Source organism: Ipomoea nil, unplaced genomic scaffold (assembly GCF_001879475.1).
Source record: "Ipomoea nil cultivar Tokyo-kokei standard unplaced genomic scaffold, Asagao_1.1 scaffold3087, whole genome shotgun sequence".
NCBI lineage: Eukaryota > Viridiplantae > Streptophyta > Magnoliopsida > Solanales > Convolvulaceae > Ipomoea > Ipomoea nil.
This window is the reverse complement of record NW_017619515.1, coordinates 1,702,085-1,722,986: the sequence shown is the minus strand read 5'-3', so window position 1 is coordinate 1,722,986 and position 20,902 is coordinate 1,702,085. Positions and strand designations below refer to the sequence as shown.

The 20,902-nt window shown below is 37.1% G+C and overlaps 1 protein-coding gene and 1 long non-coding RNA gene across 3 annotated transcripts; both read right to left on the bottom strand.

Moving 5' to 3' along the window:
• Positions 1-7,191: 7,191 nt before the first annotated feature.
• LOC109166257 lies at positions 7,192-19,357 on the bottom strand. Its single transcript, XR_002051629.1, has 3 exons — positions 19,345-19,357; positions 8,711-8,719; positions 7,192-7,281 (listed from the first exon to the last, which is right to left on the bottom strand). It is a non-coding gene; the product is annotated as an uncharacterized LOC109166257 (long non-coding RNA).
• LOC109166248 (putative late blight resistance protein homolog R1A-4) lies at positions 9,334-14,406 on the bottom strand. 2 transcript variants are annotated; one of them, XR_002051625.1, is made up of 7 exons: positions 11,834-14,406; positions 11,605-11,697; positions 11,329-11,523; positions 11,070-11,254; positions 10,628-10,773; positions 10,335-10,542; positions 9,334-9,518 (listed from the first exon to the last, which is right to left on the bottom strand). XR_002051625.1 is itself a non-coding variant. In XM_019315171.1 (3 exons), the coding sequence occupies exons 1-2, from the start codon at positions 14,363-14,365 to the stop codon at positions 11,620-11,622; spliced, it is 2,610 nt and encodes an 869-aa protein (XP_019170716.1). In that variant the 5' UTR covers positions 14,366-14,406; the 3' UTR covers positions 11,503-11,529; positions 11,605-11,619. The 2 variants fall into 2 exon arrangements, 1 of the variants encoding a protein (XP_019170716.1); XM_019315171.1 differs by lacking the exons at positions 9,334-9,518; positions 10,335-10,542; positions 10,628-10,773; positions 11,070-11,254 and having other exon boundaries at positions 11,503-11,529.
• Positions 19,358-20,902: the final 1,545 nt, after the last annotated feature.

The window sequence follows — 20,902 nt, the reverse complement described above, 5'->3', positions numbered from 1 at the left end:
ATAAACAGTGAAAATAATATATCGAAAACACTTATAATACGAAACCTTGGTTAGTAAAGATCCACCACCGAAATTCAACACTGATCATTGATTAATAAAGTAATTAATATGCAATTGAATATTTGTCGTGAAATTATTTCATTTCTGTTTTCCCTTAGTTGTAGATAAATAAAGCACAAGCGGTTTAATTACCCCTAACTACTAAATAATCTAAGACAAGCGCTATAGATTTAATTTAATAGCAGCAATAGGAACTAGGAAAACCGACAAACTAAATAACACAAGCACAAGCGGTTGCATTTAATTTAGGAAAATATTCTACCCGAGACCAATTATCACTAAGCCGTCAATAATTAACCTCAGTTGCTACTGAATATTAGAATAATTTGTAGCACAACATTATCTAATATAGCAAATAATTATATCAAATAAATAACTAGTATGCCTCCCTAGCAATTAAATGATACAACTATTCAAATAATTTTAGCAGAATATTTAATACTCAAATGCATAGAAACATATATAATAAAAATAAATAAATAATCTTACAGCATAATCAATTCCGGGGCATCAATTCACTAAGCCAAGCTAGAAGAAATTAGCCACGAATGGACATTGGTAACAACTTTAAAGAATAATCGAGAGGGGAAGAATGAACATTTTACAATAAGAAACTTCTACTATTTATAGCATTCTAAAAATAAACCTAAACTATTTCCTACCACTTGTTTCCTACTTTTGTGTCATATGTTGAAACTCCTTGTAATAATGCCTTGGAATAGCTCCCATTGACTTTATTTTTGCTGCTGCACCATATGTTTTGTTAGGAAAGCAAACAAATTAAAATATTATATTTATTTAATTTATTTGTTGATTTCTAATATATATATATATATATATATATATATATATATATATATTGCGTACAAACTTAACATATATATATATAATATAATATATAATATATAGAATATACTAATATATATATTACGTACTACTAGTAAATAAATAAATAAATAAATAAATATATATATATATATATATATATATATATATATATATATATTAATTAGTATGTATTATATATATATTATATATTATATATATTATAAATTATATATTGTATTATATATAAAAAGAACTAATTATTAGATAATATTAAATAACCAATGCAAAATTATTATAAAAATGTACCTAAAATATGAGTGTAAAATGTGCATATCAAATTCCCCACACTAAAACATTTGCTTGTCCTCAAGCAAAAAATATTAGTATATTCTATATATTATATATTATATTATATATATTAGTATATTCTATATATTATATATTATATTATATATATATATGTTCAGTTTGTACGCAATATATAAATATATATATATATATATATATATATATATATATATATATTAATTAGTATGTATTATATATATATTATATATTATATATTGTATTATATATAAAAAGAACTAATTATTAGATAATATTAAATAACCAATGCAAAATTATGATAAAAATGTACCTAAAATATGAGTTTAAAATGTGCATATCAACTGGCAAATCGTGCGATGGTTCTCGGTGAACCTCTTCCCCAAGAAAAACTTGTTAAAAAAATTCTAAGGTCGTTACCATCACGGTTCAGAATGAAAGTCATGGCCATTTTGGAACACGACGGCTGGGAGAACAAAACGGTTACTCAGTTAATGGAAAATCTTAGAACCTATGAAATGGAAATTTTAACTGATCACACGAAAACAAAAACAAAAAAAAACAAAAAAAAATGTAGCTTTTGCCGCTGAAAGAAATAATGTTGTATCTGATTCAGTCGAACCAGGTGATGATATCGTTGTTTTTTTTACTAAACAATTTTCTAAAATTTTGAAACAGGTATCAAATAATTCACGCAACAAAAATTCACAAAGAGGAACAATGTCATCAAAAGCTGGTCCTAGGACAGGCTCGTCAAACATCAAGCAGTCGTTCTCACTTCCAGGGCCGTCCAAAGAAAAATCTAGAATAAAGGAATCAAATATTATGAGTGTGAAGGTTTTGGACATGTCCAAGATGAGTGTCCCACCTATCTCAGACGCAAAAAGTCTACGTCAGCCATTACCTGGAGTGATGACGAACCTGACGCTGAAACAACTGGATCTGATGTAGAAGAAGTCTCCGGTAATTTTGTTGCTTTTACTACACGTGTTGCTGGATGTTCAGAACTTGAAGAAGGAGCTGACTCAGAGGGAGGTGAATATGTCTCATCGGAAGATTTAGAATTAAATGCTTTATCTTTTGAAGTTGAGTTTAATAAGTTGTACCCCAAATGGGAAGTCCTAAGAAAAGAAAATCGCAAATTGGCTAGTGAAATAGGAATTGTAGTGAATGCTAGTAAAGTATACCAAAATCAAGTAGCTGATAGGGATGTACTTCTTAAAGAGGCATCTGACCGAGAAGAGAAGCTGAAACAGGAGGTACAGACCCTAAAATAAGAGCTAAGCACCTACAAACGACAAATCCAAATGATGGACACCACTTCAACACTTGACAAAATCCTTGATTCCGGAAGAAAAACTTCTGCAAAATTAGGTTTGGGTTTCACCGGAAGCAACTCAAAGGATAAAACGGTATTCGTCAAAGCGTCTGGACCTGATCCAGGAAACATTCCTGAATCCAGCTCAACGAAACATAAAAGTGGTATAGTAAGGTCAAACAAGCAACATTACAAACTCTATAACCCCGTATGTCATTATTGCAGGTTGCGTGGCCATACCAGACCCGAATGCTACTACTTCTACAAGGATCAAAGAATCGAGAAGTTCAGGTACAAGAACATCCAACCCTTTACAAAACAGATTTGGGTTAAAAAGACTGACTATATTTCGTTTATCTCTTTTCACTCTAAAAGTGCAGGAAAAGAAGAGAAATAGTACTTTGACAGCGGGTGTTCCTGTCACATGACAGGAAATGCCAAAATTTCTAAGTAACGTAAATGCAAGCAAAGGTGAAGTTACCTTTGGTGAAGGTATTAAAAGGTCAGGTCACTGGCATAGGCACGCTAAATGTAGTTGGCCTGCCAAAGCTAGAAAAAGTATTGCTAGTCAGTGGACTTCACGCAAATCTCCTAAGTATAAGTCAACTATGTGACCAAAATTGGAACGTGTGCTTCACAAAAAATTACTACAGTGTCCTGGACAAAACAAATCAATGTGTTATGCAAGGTAAAAGGTTAACTGACAATTGCTATATTCTAACTAACATATCTTCTATTGCAGGACCAGCATAGATGAAGCTGAGCTATGGCACCAAAAACTGGGGCATCTGAGTTACAGACTACTTGATAAACTAGTGAAGATAGAAGGTGTTCGTGGTTTACCGAAGATGAAAGTCAAATCAACCATTTGTGGTGCCTGCCAAGCTGGGAAACAGACCAATTCATCTCATCCAGCTCAACATACCATAAACACGAGTCACTGCCTGGAACTAATCTACATGGATCTCTTTGGTCCAACTCAAACAGAGAGTTTTGGAGGTAAGAAATACATACTGGTATGTATTGATGATTTTTCACATTTTTCGTGGGTAATCTTTCTCAGGGAAAAATCTGAAGCACTTGAAGCTTTCAAAACACTGGGACTGAAACTCCATAAGGAAAGAAATGAACCTATTATTCGAATTCGAAGTGATCACGGGCGGAAATTCGACAACAACTTGTTCGATGCCTTTTGCAATCAATAAGGTATTACCCACGAGTATTCAGCACCAAAGACACCTCAACAAAACGGAGTCGTTGACTGAAAAAACTGCACCATTCAAGAAATGGGATGAGTCCTGCTCAACGCCAAAGGAGTACCTCAAAAATTGTGGGCAGAAGCTATAAACACCGCATGTCACATCCCCAACCAAGTCTATCTTTGACCAGGCACAAGTCAAACACTGTATGAATTATGGAAAGGTAAGAAACCGAATATTAAATACTTTCACATTTTTGGCTCACGATGTTTTATTTTGAAGGATAGAAATCCTGTTGCAAAATTTGAACCAAAAAGCGACAAGGGGATCTTTCCCGGTTATTCAACGAACAGCAGGGCATATCGTGTATACAACAAAGTGACCAAGACCATCTACAAATGTTGTAATTGATGATCAACCGAATGATATTGCTGAAATTTCACAACCTGAGTTAGTGACAGAACCTGATGCAAACCGTTCTGAAACTCCTGAACCAGATCCAGAGTCACCTACGTCATCACCCACGCCAACTTAACCTGACCTAGAACCAGAATCAGAATCAGAATCTGATATTGATCAAGACGACATTGACATTCCAACACGCATCCACAATAGATCATCCATCTTCAAACTTAATTTTGCCATCATCTTTGGTGATAAGGTCTACAGGTTCATTATTCTCTAATTCCTTTTGTTGATTTCATGAATATTTTAGGGTGTCATTGTTTAATGTGTCCTGTGAAATAACTGCAAATATTCCTATGTCTAAAGCTGAGTATTTATGTGTTCCTTTACCTAATTTGGTGCCCTCTACTCCAATATCCTTACATTCATCAAATCTTGACAATTCTTCATCTTTGCTAGTGAAATATTATGCATCTGTGATAGAATCTATTTCAAGATCAAGGAATTTATCTTTTGAATTAATGGTTCTGTTCCTACATGCTCTCACATTGCATCTATGTCTTTTTTGTGAGTGTGTCTCTCTATGATTGATTTGTCCTGTATTCCAATTTTTTTTTAATTTTCCCGCAATTAGTCCTTTCGTTACCTACTACTCTAAATTGCGGATTGATTCTTGTGTTTTGTTCTTGACTGTTTTCTATGCATTTACTAAATGTTCTACTTGCGTTGTTTTGAGTGCTTTTGAACTGATAAACCTATTTTTGCTTAGGTTATTTTTGTTTCTTGTGTTGCATCTTTGAATTCTCTATGGTTACTTGAATGAAAATTTGATGCAATTTGTTTAATATTTGCACAATATGTAAATGTGTTTTGTTGGTCCGGTCATGACCGCATCTGTGTTTGCTTGTATACTTATTGTGCTAACTGTTATAAATTTCTGCCTGAAGTTGATTTATATGAATCTGTGTCTGATTTTGCTCTATTTGAATCTCTGGCTGAATATGCTTTACCTGATTGTGCTTACTGTCTTATTTACCAATCTGTCTTCTTGAGTGACCCAATTGTGTGCTTTTTGTGTTATTTGCTACGAATTTGTGCCTGAATGCGTTCGTTACTTGATATATTTTATATACTTAATCTGCTCCAACTTAACTTGTGCTTATATGTTATTTGTTAAAATTGTTATCACGTTCTGCTTTTCTCGTTGTTTCTAATCTTCTTATGCAGGTTCAGTCCCATAGGGCACTCCGTCAGACTCAATCCAAGAATATAGATGTTCATCTCTGTCAATTTATTGGCAAAAAGGGGGAGTACAATGGGGAAGTATGATTGTATGAATTAATTACAAAGGGGGAGTTTTGGTTTGGTATGTTCTGGTTGTATTTGAAATTTCTCATTATGAAAAAGATGAATACTACAACATTTTTACTTGTCAAAGAAATGAAATAAAATACCAAAGCAGAAAACAAGAGATTCAATATTACGCTCAATATGGGTGATGTCCCTCGTGCTCGTTTCATCATCTTAAGTTAACAATAAGGAAAAAAACCTAGAATTTCTATCTTACATTTCTAATATTGCTAAAACAGGCAACTCCATGTTTCAAATAATGTCAATTGGATATACTATAATACTTTAAGAATTACCGAGAAAGAAGAAGAAAAGGCGAATAAGCAGTGTCAAGAATGCTGTCCAAAAGCCATACTCACCCCTGCAAATCAATGTTCAATTTGTTTATTGAAGCTTGGAATTTAATAGCATGCACTCACCATGACGATAAACCACAAAAATTAAAGAGAGAGACTTACTTGATCCATGAGACAAGAGTTTAAGGGGCTTGCAAAGCAAACAAAGGAAGAAGAAAAGATTTGTGAATAGAAGTTCCCACTGCTGAAAATTATGGAATTTCCGACTACCTGAAAATGATCTCAAATCAAGTTAAAACCCTAAGGAAGAGAATTGAAGAATTGTGAGAATAAAACATGCAAGTCTTGGACACTCATACTAAACAACATTGACCTAAAAATTAGCCCCGATGTCATAGTAATCATCTGAAGATTCAGAGTAAAAGGGAGGAAAAGAAGGGAAGACCAGAGACTGTGATATACTTTTATTGCCAAACATTTACAAATAAGGAAGGATGCGCAAACAGTAAAAAATAATAATCAAAAGAGTGAAAGATATTTACTTACACAGAGAAAACAATGTAGACCCAATGGAGATTCCGAGGGGTCAGAGTTGCAGAGTAACAAACCACTCCACTTCTCAGTCTCTTCTTCATCCCTCCCTTGAGATCAACCGAAACACTGAAACAGAAGCATATCAAATAGGAAAAAAAAAAAATCAAGGTTGTGAGAAATTGTATTTGAGGCCTTTCTATAGAAGATAGCAACTCACAGGAGTTTTAAATGTACCTTAAAGTATAGTATTGATGGATTTAATTAACCCGGGGTGGCCCGAATTATTAAACCCGGATAAGAACGTAATATGGAAAATATATAAACGGGACAAAACGATGTCGTAAGGCCGCAGGGACCGTAGGTGGTGAGGACCGTATATTATATCAAATGCCGTAAATAGGCTATTACAATGGTTTCGCTAGTACAAAGTACGTAAGTAGGATAGATCGTGTATTGTTAGGACCAAATGAGGGGCTTTTATACAAGTTAAACCCCCCAACAGCCTCCCCGTAAAACGGGGGTAGTTGGATCTCAAGTTGACCGCGCCTGGTCTCGCGACCGAGCCGCGCTGTGGGGGCCGGTCCGAGCCCGTCTGGGGCTCGGACTGAGCCCATTTGGAGGTCGGTCCGACCCCGTGGAGGGGCCGGTCCGACCTCAAGCCGTGGCTCGCGCAGGGCCACGTGCCGAAGCCTCGTGCCGGGACGGATATGCGGCACCGCCCCGGGACCCGTTCTTGCTCTGCGCCCTCGGGTCCATGCTTTTTAATACCATTAGGATCTCTATACCAAATATCCAAAATATGTTCAACCTCAAACACCGGAAATTTTATTTAATACTAACAAATATCCAAAATACTAAGATTGTGATGTACCGTCAAATAGTAGTATAGAATGTTTTATAGGAAATTAAAGTGGAATAGCATTGGCAGCCTCTAGGAAAGCCATGTCTAAGAATCTTGCTGCAGCCCCTACCACAAGAATGAATTAACAATTGCAGATCAAATCATAACAAAAATGCTAAAAAATCTTGTCGGACCAAATTTATGACAATACCTGATAATTCTTATTTGAGTAAAAGACATTTTTGGTCCTCGATTTATAGTGGCACGGACAATTTTAGTCTTTTTTTAAAAAATCAGACAATTTATGGACACTCTTATTGTAACGAGGGTAATTTTGGACCTCCGTCAATATTTCCATTAGATGTCCTGTTTGAGCAGGGATTATTGCGTCTTTTCAACAAGAGACCCATTTTCTCTTTGTTTCTCTCTATTCACGAAAACAACAACAACAACGGCAGCCACAATACCACCCATCCTCAACCTTCTTCTTCCTTGCCAACAACAAATAAGTTTAATCCACCAACAACCCCCATCTCCTCCTCTTTCTCGTCTCTCCCTCTTCTCAATGGAAAATCGATAGTAGCACAACTCACCAACAGCTACAACACCCCACCAGCGGCATCCTCTAGTTTTCCGGCGAAGCGGCGAGAAAAGTCCCTCTAGCAGCGACGACGGTCTTCCTCGACGAGCTCCGACGACCTTTGGTCCTTTCCAGCGTGTAGCAGACGAGGGGCGCTCCACCGCCACCACTCTCGTCCGCCTCCTTCACCCAGAAAACTTGGCCACAATCAAAACGAAGGCAAGCCTAGTGTCTCAATTAAGGAATCAGATTGGGAAAATCTAGCAGAAAAATAGAGGAAACTAACCTTGATTGGTAAGTTTTTGAAGGAGAAGCCCCCAATTGAAGGAATTAGGGCTCAATTTCAGAAAATCCTTCCAATTACAGGCATGGTGCACATCAGATCTCTTGATTGCCGGGCACCGAATCATGGGTCGCGCCCACTACGATTTCGAGACCTGGGTGGAGACCAAATGCGCGTCTTGCATTGACGGCCGGCTCGACCCGCCACCACGTCCCCTGGCGGCGACTGAGGGCGGTGGCACGCCTCCCCTGTCGGCCCCCAAGGCAGAAGAAGCACCCCCAAGAAAGCAAGGAAGAAGGAGCGACGGAGGAACAAAATCAATCACACGGAACAACTAATTCTTAAAGTGGGTGGTGGTTCACATGTTGATGCCCAGCTTTTAGTAACTTGTACACTTCCACCATCTCTCAAATGTTTTGTTTTGTTTTTATTTTTATTTTTATGTTCAAATATTGTTCTCTGGGTTGCTGTTCGATTTACATGGGAAGAGGAGGATGCCGGAGCTGCGCTTCTCTGATGAAGGAGAAAGAGGTCTAATGTTGAAAAGACACAATTACCCCCGCTCAAACGGGGCATCTAACGGGAATATTAACGGGGGACTAAAATTGTCATCGTCGCAATAAGAGTGTCCACAAATTGTCTGATTTTTTAAAAAAAGACTAAAATTGTCCGTGTCACTATAAGTCTAGGACCAAAAATGTCTTTTACTCTTCTTATTCTAAGCTTCTTCTGATAATTAAATGTGTTGTACAGTGTCATGTTTAGAAAAGTAAAAAGGAAACAATATACCTGAAGAATGATCTCCGGTGTTAAGTTAAAGGTAATCCTATTCGGCTGAATAAACAACAAAGATAAGTAGTGTCACAAACTTTGCATAAGAATATGAAAGGACAGACAAAACAGGTAAGAATAACAAATTTACAACAAAAAGTAATATACAATTTGGGGGGTCAGTTCAACTGGTTGATGTTGATCCTCCTCTCTTCTATCAATGTAATCTTCTTCTTTTTGATATGTTATATACCAGGGGGTAATTATTAGCGATGTGCCAATCTGTAACTACTTTGAATATATTATGTACAATTGGCATACAAATACCGTAAAAAGCGTTATGGGAACATTATTGGATACCCTATCCAACTCTCCCATACAACACACACAAAAGAATGTGACACAACACAAAAAACAAAAAACAAAAAACAAAAAAAAAAACAAAAACAAAAAACAAAACAAAAAAAAAAAAATTAAAAAGCCACTCTAGACGTACACTTTATTAGGCTGGTAAGTTGAGAAAGGATGCATACCATTTATCAGATCTTCGGAAAATACTAGGGTGCTCCTTAGCATTCTTGATTGTGGTCTTTGGGATCAGATCTTCATGGCCTCTTTGTAAAAACTCAGGTCATAATGACTGCAATCCAACGGAAAACTGGCTTTAAAAAATCTACACATGCCTGAAATTTTTGGACGAAAAGTCATGGTGGTTGAGCCCTGCAGAATCTGCATGAGATTGATTGAGGATGAGAAGGATTCAGAGACGTAGATTATATTCCAAGCGTTTTTACTATGGATTGTCTCTCTTGAAAACGAATGAAAAAAACAGTGTCAGCATTGAATTGAGTTTAGGTCAGATAGTGAAACAATGAAGGGTGTTACTTACTGGGGAGTAGTTATGCTGTGCATCCGTATGCACCATGCATGGTGCATACGGATGCAAAAACGACGTCGTTTTATTAAAAACGCGCGTCTCCCCTTAAAAAAAAATTCAGGTTCGATTCCCAGCAACAGCATTATGTTGTTCATTCATTATGGAATTTTAGTTCATAAATTATGAAATTTTAGTTTATTGATTCTGGAATTATAGTTCATCGATTCTGGAATTGTAGTTCATCGATTCTGGAATTTTAGTTCATAGATTCTGGAATTTTAGTTCATAGATTCTGGAATTTTTAGTTCATAGATTAAATTCTGGAATTTTAGTTCATAGATTCTGGAATTATATTTCATATGTTGTTGCTGAGAATCGAACCTGATTTTTTTTAAGGGGAGACGCGCGTTTTTAATAAAACTAAGTCTTTTTTGCATCCGTATGCACCATGCATGGTGCGTACGGATGCACAACATAATTTGCCCTTACTGGGAATAGCTGCTCCTAGGGATCTGAACATGGGGGTTACTTGAAGAGGGGAATAACATTCTTTGTTTGAATACTCACATATAGTCTCATTAACGGGATTAACTGGAAACACACATTTTGTAAGCCTGAAGTATTAATCGGATTAAAAATGCGTTGCATAAAGTACAAGTCTTTCACACCTTGAGAAGTCTAGGCATTATTGCCAGAAATTCCTTTTGCAAATTCATCATCAATGTGGTTGACTGTAATCCCGGTTCAATATCCTGATGCAATGCACATAGCTCGGCTTCGCTCTTTTCTCTATTATCACCAACCTCGTGGGCTAGTAAAGTTGATCCCGTGCTATACTCCAAGCTGCCTGCAGACTCTTCCAATAAAGCAGGTTGCCTGCACAACAATATATTAGGCACTCCCATTTTTGTGGACAAACTAACATTCCCAAGTAACATATGTAGCGTGCACGTGACAATACATCAAAAATGGTTGACTGCATTCATTAATGCTTTTTAATTCATTTGCAGATTGCTGCTTAAAATTCTGGAGTTGAATCTCCATCTCAGAAATTTGGCATTTCGTCACATCACCATCTTTTGTATGATTGAAAAAGTCTTCAAGTACCTGAAAAGATCCTTTTCGTATCAGCATAATACAAAAATTGATACATAAACCACCACAAACATTGATACAATCATAATCAACTTTCAAGGGCCTTTAAGTTGTTGCAATCAGAATTTTTTTGGGTTATAGAGAAAGAAACTATGTATGCAATGCAATGTTGATAGTGCCATTTCAGAGCCAAAACGGGTGTTGATTATAAAAGATAATGAACTTCTAAAATAGTCTAAATGACTTCTCTGACTTATATAACCTAATAATGGTGTATTAAGAGCCAAACATTGCTTCAGATTATTTACCATTGGCGTGTGAATCTTTGGTGTCCTCATCATTTTGATGACTCGATACATTGCTCCCGGGACTGTAGAGATTTTGACCTATTACTGCAAATGGAGACCTTAGCATCTGATTCGTTGCATCACAACTCACGAGTGATTTTTCCCCGTTGCTAAAACTTTCTAGGGGATCTGGAATGTGACTCCTCCTAAACGCCAAAAACCAAACGTTATTTACTGGAGTGTGATCATATAGAGTTGAAGCACACTAAACGAATTTCACCTTTGCTTCTTAAGGGCACTGCAGATTCTGAAATACTGTTGAGCTAACTTGGAAAGATAACCCTCCGATCCTATTAATGGATGAATTACTGTTTTCTTTTGCTAATACCGATTCTTCACAGCATTATCAGTTCTGCAGGAACAGATCAGACAAACCATCCTTCGCGATTTCTGTCCATCTGTTACCAAAAATCCTCTGTGCCATATATAATTAATAATAAACGTTAATAATATGTAGTTAGTTGGTAACCAAGAATATTTTTGATTCGATCCATACATTAGCTAGTCATCGTCATTCATCATCTGAAGGTATAGACTCTTCTATGTCTGTACATGGTGATTCATCATATTCAGGTCCCACAATTTTGATCTATATATATGAAAAACAGAATGCAAATTAAGAAAATGAAATGAGATATTAATGAAGCTAAGGATGATAAGGCTAAACACATGTAAAGAAAATTATACTACGCAGCTTCTAACCTAAAAATAGCTTCAATTCTAACCTCAAAAGCATTGGATCGCATCTTTGTTCTACGTTGGAGATCCTCTGCAGAAGTGACAACGGAAGGACAACACTGCTGGAACTCAATTGACTTCAAACATATAGTATGTTTATGAGTAAGAGGGATTTTTTTCAAACAATAACAAAATCTTAGGACTAAGCGCTGAAGCATACGAAATGAATTTTTATCAACTCTCCATTGCTTGAGCGTTTTATCTTCAAGAAGCAAGAATTGTAAGCTATGAAATCCACTTGCTTCTACTTCCCATACTTTCCCATGAAAGACATTTTTCAACTTGAGAACTCCAAGATAAGGTAACATGCCAATTCCCGTTAAATCCTTCTCCGAAAGGTTAATATCATTCAAGCTCAACTTCATTAGAAGTGAAGGAAACACAAATGGTTTTGGAAGGGTTAGAACATGGCCTAACAAAACTGAAATTGTTAGCATCTCAAGTCGTTTCAAACATTCAAGATTATCCAAAGTAATTGGATTGCCTCCAGAAACAAAGATTTTCAAATCTTTAATGTTTGGAAACCTGCAATGTACTCCTGTTCTGCAATGCGTCGGACACACCCAAAATAATGTTTGCATATTATCTTTATCCATGTTTGGAGGATCAATCATATATGATTTGTCAAGTTCAAGATGTCGTAACTGCGGTGACTCCCAAATTGTTGAAGGCAAATGAATAGTAGGTGTTCCAAGTTGGGATTCTTTACTAGAAACAACAAGTGTCTGCAAGTTTTGATTGGTTGACACTACATACTCAAGACCCTCAAACCATTCAGATACAGATAGGTATCTCAAAAAAACTAAATCATGTAAGCGTGTTGGCTCTCTTTGAAGAAACGAAGATGGAGCAAAAGCCAAAACTCTAAGCAACTTGAAAGATATAAATATATCAGCATCTTCTTGAAAGAAGAAAATGGAGTGAGGGTTGTTTGTTCTTAACAAGACATAATAGTCAAATTTATGTGTATATAAGCTTAACCAGCGGCATGAATTTGCAAACATACTAAATGACCCTCGTGGAAGTTGCAGAGTATTTAAAGCACAAAAAATGCCCTCTTTCTGAGCTTCTCTTACGCAAAAGCTATGCAAAGCACTATGCATCCTACAATTCCTAATTTTTTCACCACACCTTATATTGTCAATTAGAATAAGACTTCTATCAATAAGCTCTTGTAAATACTCATAACCTTGACTTTCTAACTCCGTAAACTTCAATGGCTTAATAAATCCCTCAGCAATCCATAACCTAATTATTAGTTTCACTTTGATTGCACTACGTCTTGGAAAGACTCCAAAATATAAAAAACAAACTTTTAAATGTTCTGGCAATTGATTGTAGGTGAGGGTGAGTGCCCTTCTATCTAGAACTCCAAGCAACTCTATTTCCTTTTCAACCTTCTTCCATTCTTGTTGTATGTTGTCACACTTAGATAGACGCTTTGCAACTACAAGTATTGAGTGCGGCAATCCTTCACATATCTCTACAACTTGGCTCCTAATTTTTTTAAATTTAGATGCCATATGTGGTTCCAAAAAAGAGTTATTGCAAAATAAATTCCAACTTTCTTCTGAATTTAGCAAAGACATGTGATGGACATAGTAATTTGGGTAGTAAGCTTCCTCAGGGAAAGCCCTCCTTAAATGCGTAGTGCGCACTACGCGACTTCCATTATCATCTTCATGAGGAAGACATCTTCTTATATCATACCAAGCTTGAGTGTTGCATAAGTTATCCACAACAATTAGAAACCTCTTACCTTTCAAGAAGTTGTATACCTGCGTAGCTGCTACATCATCATCATCAGGAATGTTTGCCTCCTTTGTTAGTGTCCAAAGAAGGTCGTGTAGCGTTTGGGTCTTGTTGTATTCCCGAGACATGGTAATCCAACCTCGTACAAAGTGAGATATAACTTTTGGATCATTATAGACACTTGTAGCTAAAGTTGTTTTTCCTATACGGGTCATACCAAGAATTGTGATTACTCCGATTTTACGATGAAATCCCAAGGAATCATTGAGGGCGAGTTTATCAACTATCAGCATATGATCACGTTGACGACCCACCATTCTGCCCCCCTCAAGCATCACCGGAGAATGCTTTATCCAAGGAATCAGTGTTCCTTCACTTTCATTCTTCACTGCTTCTTTGCTTATGCTGCTGGTAAGTTTCAGCAACTCTGCTGCCTTTTCTGTCGCTTTTTCGAAGATCTGCATTAGTTTCTGAGAAGCATTATTTTGTTCATCCTCTGCGTTCTTGGCCAGAAGAAAGTTGCTGAATTGTATTTCGATGCCATCTTCGGCGTCCAGTGCAAAGTCTCTGATCTTCATCTCCAAATCTCTGGTTGCAGGGCCACCCCCAGATTTCTCTTGAACAAAAGCTTGCAAAGATGAAATCTTTTCAAACAAAGAATTGATACATATGGATGCTTCATCATCCACACAAACCCTTAGATTATTGGGCTGCAGAAACTCTAACTTCAAAGTTGCACTGAGAGAAGTCAAAGCAACAGATGCCATCTCTCTCTCTCTCTCAAATTATTGATATCTGCTTGTTTAGTTTTCTCAATGAATGAGTATTGAGTGGGTGAGGCCACAACTCTCCAAACATTGCGTATAAAAAGAAGATGTAGGTGGTCTGATCTGCTTGTAAAAATATTGTTTTAATTTCTCTCTCATCTGTAAAACTTTGTCTCCACCAATGCTGCACATTATTCAAGTATTATTAATATATAAATAATGCCAACAACTTTTAAATTGACAAATATATATAAATAATGCCAACAACTTTTAAATTGACAAATATATATAAATAATCACTGTCCAGGACTCCCACCAATATCAATGTCCACCACCTTGCACAATATTAATCACCATCGCCGGACTCCCACCACCGTACCGTCACTTCTACATAATATTAAGGTTACCAAAATATGTTCTTCACAACTGATGATAGGTTATAGGATAATTCTACATATCATACATGTGCAATTTCTAAACCTCTGTGTCAGAAGACTTTGTCACCCACCGTGCCATAAGACTTCTTTGACTATCATTAATAGATACATCAACTCCGCTATCACCTCATGTTCTCATTTGCCGCCTCCTTAACAATTTAGACGTGTTGTGACCAACATAAGTGTTCAATTGATAGATGTCACATCAACTATGTTAGTATTCATAATCATTATTATATTTCTCTATATTGCCGAAATATATTTTGGGCATATATATATATATATATATATATATATATATATATATATATAGAACAAAGTTCAAATGCGGCGAGGTCTTCCCGTGCGGCGGTGCGGCGGAATTTCAGAATACACTAACAGTGTTAACAATATGCATCAACAGTGTAAGGAAAACACACCACAATGAAATGTAATAAAACATCAAGAAATACACAACAGACCCAAAAAAAATACACCATATAACTCACCACCCCCCAATGGCGTATTTCCGAACAGTGTATGGTGTTTTTACTCACACCTAATGGTGTGTGTTTGGTGATGCGTACCTAATTTTCCTCTGTTTTTTATGGTGTATTTTCCTAACGTTGATGGTGTATATTTGTTGAACTATTGGTGATGCCACACCGCCGCACCGTAAGACACCGCCGCACAAGAACTGATTTGGCTTGATGGACTAAATTTTAAGTTTCCTCTGTGAGATCATTAAATAATTTGACAAGTACATAATTACTTAAGAGATGGAGTGGGTTGGTGGGTTGGAACACGCATATACCAAGCTTGAGGTTGCATGTTTGATTCTCACAAGCAGCAAAGTGGGTGTTTTAAAATCTTTTGATTTCGGCAAGAAGAATAAGGCAACCATAGATTTTCTTTTATTGTTTTGGCTGATTAAGGGACAGCCAAACAATTGTTTAATCTTCCTAATCCTCTACTTTTGGCAGCTTCCAAGGGGAAACAAACAAAAACTTCCTCACTAATTAATTATATTACATTAAATAAGGGGAATAAGTGCGAGAGTAGTTGTTGACTTGTTGGATGGTTATGAAGACTTTTAAGTCTTAAAATGGAAAGAGGGGAAAGGAAAGAAAATGGTAGATTGTACGTACGATTGTTATACCGTGGACAATGGTCCAAAAATGGCATTGTTTCTTTAAGTAAAGAAATAGTACAATATATGTGACGAAAGAAGTGGTTGTAACGAAAAATATCTAGGCATGTAAATGGCAGCACTATCCCTAACTACGTCTTGCTTCATCCTCTAACAAGTTCAACTGGTTGATGTTGATCCTCCTCTCTTCTATCAATGTATTTTTCTTCTTCTTTTTGATATGTTTTATATCATTGGCGATGTGTCAATCTGTAACTACATTGTATATATTCTGTACAATTAGCATATAAATACCGTAAAAAGCCTTATGGGAATATTATTGGATGCCCTATCCAACTCTCACATACAACACACAAAAGAATGTGACACAGCACATAAAAATAAAAATAAAAAATCTAGAGACTGTATTAGGCTGGTAAGTTGAGAAAGGATGCAGACCATCTTATCAGATCTTAGGAAAATACTAGCTAGGATGCTCCTTAGCATTCTAGATTGTGGTCTTTGGGACCAGATCTTCATACAACAAATGCAAGCTCCAAATTTATTTAGTTTCCATTAATTTCGTTTAAAGTAAGTATTTGAAATAATTTTGTGCATACTGAATTAATTTCAACATCTCTAATATAAAGTTTTACACTTATATCACTCTTGGCAAATATTTGAAATATTTTCACATGCAAAAACTGAAATATCAGATCTACAAAGTGCAAGACAACATTTATTTACAAGTCAAAATTAAAGTACATACTATTCGTGAACTAACATAGCATTTGGAACCGTTGGTAAACTATTTGCCAAACTACCAAGAAAGAATAATTGATAATTAACTTAAAATTCAAGACTTCATACAAAATATATTTGGATAAAAGTATTTTGCATGTTGAGTAATAGGATAAAATTGCAATAATGATTACTAATATTGTTGTTTGGTTATGTATGATCCTATAATGGAAATAAAGGTTTTAAAAATATAAGAACAAAAAATCAAGACAATTTATTATAATATAAAGACATCCAAAGCACCAATATGAACAATAAAATAAAAATTTTAAAAAAAATTTAAAAGCACTAATCTAAACTTAAAAATCAAATTATCAATTAGTAGGAAAAATAATAGAATGAATCTCTTATTTTATTAGGAAATGCCGAATGAGTTTTTTAATTAAGAGGTAATTAAATTCTATTGTAGTGTTCTAAAAACTTATTTGAACTTTAATTTCAATTCTTAATAGCTAAATCCATGAACCAAACACTCTCTATGTGTTTGCATTACCTATTTTATCATTAAAGATGCAATGCTACATTACCAATATAATTCTACCACCAAAAAAAAAAAAGAATATTAAAATGTGGTGGTTAATAAATTATTCAATTAAATATTTATAATTTAATAATATTATTTCCCATTTTCCAAAACTTTCCTGTCGACTTTATATCATTTTCTATTTTCTATTTACAAATTCATTGGACCCACCAACACTGGTCAATAAAAGGGGCTAGTATAAAGTATTACCAATCATACCAACTTGGCCACTTGAAATAATAAAAGTACAAGTAATTAGGTATATATATTAAAGTTTGTAAAAATTACAAAAAAAAATTTCTCTTGGGTTTGCTAGAGTCTCTCTCTTCCCATAGGGTTTTTTCTAGGTTTTCACGGCAATTTCTCGATCTTTTTCCGGCAGTGAGTACCAAATTGCGACGTTGAGGCCTTTGGCTGGATACTATGGAGTCGACTGAGGGAGGTGGGGTGGCGGCTTTAACACGTCGATGGGCGGATATTGTGTTAGACGATGAGGGGGGTTGTTGGGTGATTCCTCACGACGAAGATTATTAAGGCAGAGTATATGCGGCAAGTCATGGCATCTGTGTGGCAACCAGTACGGGGGGTTCAGGTTTCGGAGATTCAACCGAACCTTTTTCTCTTTATCTTTTATCATGAGACGGATGTGGAGTATGTGTTGGATGAGGGTCCATGGTCGTTTAATAATCATTCGCTTGTTTGTAAAAGGGTTCCGGACGGAGTATTACCGATTGATGTGGTTCTGGATACGATTGATCTATGGGTATAAGTGCATGATTTACCAATGGGCTATACGGGGATACCAATTCTTGAGCAAATTGGAAATTTTATTGGTACTTTTGTCAAACTGGATGACAGGTTTATTGGGGCTCCATGGCTGACATACTATCGAATTAGGGTTTCGATTCCGGTGGACAAACCGATCAAGCGATGAATGAAACTGTTAAAACGAGATAAAACGACATGTTGGGTGAATTTCAAGTATGCACGGCTGCACACGTTTTGTTTTTGCTGTGGTATGATGGGTCACTCGTATAAGTTTTGTTTAAAGGCTCGGGAAGCGAGAATACTGGTGGAACAATATCCGTACTCTGCGGATTTACGAGTGGGGGGAAATCGGGGGCCACGAGAGGTGGGTGACCCCTGGCTAATTCCTCTCGGCGGAAAACCGAAAGGTTTCCCGGCGTCAGGGTTGTCGAAAAAGCAGCCGGCGGTGGAAGGGGATCCGAGAGAAGAGGCGGTGAGGAGGGAGGCCGAGGAAGTGGTGACTGCAGTGGCCAAGCGCCGCCGGGAGCAGGAAGGGGATAGTACTGATGTGACGATGTTGGACAGCTCAAAAAACTTGTTTATGGCGGGTTCTGGATCACAGACCTGCCCGATCCAATGAGTACGCTGAGTTGGAACTGCCGTGGCTTGGGTAATCCACGGACAGTTCGTGAGGTAGTGGACATGGTGTCCCGTAAGCAACCCAATTTTGTATTTCTGATGGAAACCAAAGTGGCTCGAGATCATGCGGAGCGACCGCGTGTCACGATGGGTTTCGAAGGTTTGTTTTATGTTAACAATAATGGTTTGAGTGGTGGATTAGCATTGTTGTGGAGGAAGAATAATACGGCGAGGCTCCTCAGTTACTCAGACAACTATGTTGATATTGAAGTAACTATGACTGGTCATCCACGCTGGAGGATGACATGTTACTATGGTTTCTCGGAGCGTACTAGGCGTGCTGAGTCTTGGGACTTGTTGAGAACACTAGCGGCGAGATCGAACCTCCCATGGATCGTGGTGGGGGATTTCAATGATTTACTATATCAATATGAGAAGAGGGGGGGGGGGGGGGGGGGGGGGGGAAATCCGCACCCGAATAGGCTCCTTCGGGGTTTTGGGGAGACACTTGAGGATTGTGGTATGGCCCAGTTACCGATGAGTGGGTATCTGTATACTTGGGAGAAGGGGAAAGGAACTGTGAATTGGATTGAGGAGAGACTTGACAAGGTTCTGGTAACGAATGATTGGCGTAACATAATTCCTCATGTTCATGTTATGAATTTAAGAACTAGAAAATCGGATCATTCGGCTATTTTCTTTGAATTCAGGAGGAAGTAAGGACGAATGGAGTTAGGAGGAGGGGGTTGAGCTTTGAGATGGCCTAGTTATATGATGAGGGATGTAGGGATGTGGTGGAGCAGGCGTGGCAGGAGGGGAGGGGACAGGGGTTGCAGGACTGTATTCAGTACTGTGGAAACCGGTTAACACGCTGTGTTAGGAACATTGTATTAGGATTTTGATGATACCAATGTAATGTAGAAAAGTAGACCCCTAACCATTAGCTGTTTTTGTTTCGCTACTTTCGTCCTTGACGAGAGTTGCCATAACTCTTTTGTAATTCGTGTTAAGCTAGACAAACACACGAAAATGAGTTATGACTAGATGTTAGGATCTCCAAGGCGAAAGAAGACACGAGACATGAAGAACAACAACGAGAGTCAAGCAGGAGTTGTCAACAAACACGAAAGGACAGTGTTTGTAAAAGACGATCTTCATTAAACATTACTTCTCTTCAACAACGAGAAGAATGTTTCACCTGTCTGATTTGACAACATCCTAGGACAATAAGGACTTCATTTTATGGGACTCACTTTTCAAGAAGCATTAAATGAAGATGTACTATCTCTTGGAGCTAGAGGACAAAACCCTAATGCTTCCCATACCTTCAACGGCTACATGGTACAATCTCATTAATGAAGCATTTAATGCATGAAGCCCCCCCGGTCCTTGTCCAATGGTTAAAAGGTTCGAAAATTTCATCTCCCTCCAACGGATGGATTTTCATCACCTATATAAACTCACCTTCATCAACTAAGAAGGCGCTGGTTCATTATCACTCGACTTACTCACTTACAAAAGCTCTTGAAACGTCTACGATTTACAAAAAGCTTTTGTGAACCAGTTTCTTTTTGAGGTGTTAAGTTACTTGGAGAATCACTTGTCTTACACCTCAAGGAAGTCTTGACATCAGTTTGAAGCTATCATATCTCAGAGTCAAGATCTGTTTGTTGGAGAATTCAAGAAATCATTTTCTACCAACCTCAACTCAGGAGAAGAAGTTGATAGAGGCGGAGTAAACTCGAGGAGTTGAAAAACCTACGAAGGCTGTCCGGCTTAGTGATCAAGGAAGTCTTTGTGTAATTGTACTAAGAGTGATAGTGCAATCCTTCCAACAGTTGTGGAAGAAGAGTGGAGTAGGCAACTTTGGCCGAACCACTATAAAATCTCGTGTCCTCCTTATCTCCTTACTTACGCTTTTTATTTTGCTCTCATATCATTTCTTCATTATCATTACCGAAAGTTTGTCTAATTACGTAAACTCGTGCAAAGTATTTTAAAACGAATCTATCTTATCCGCTGCGCCAAGACACCGAAAGGTGACGTTTAGGGCTTCTAACGAAAAGAGTCTATTCACCCCCCCCCCCTCTAGACTCTCATCTCATTCTATCGGGACCAACAAGTGGTATCAGAGCCAATACCTTGTTCGGTAAAGGCTTTGCATTTACTGCCTGGTAGATCCCTATTCGAAAATCTCTTGAAAATCTTGCATATTTTCTTTGCACGTTTTTTTTTTAAAAATGGAAAAGGAACATGCTCATCGCTCCAAACAACTTGCATTT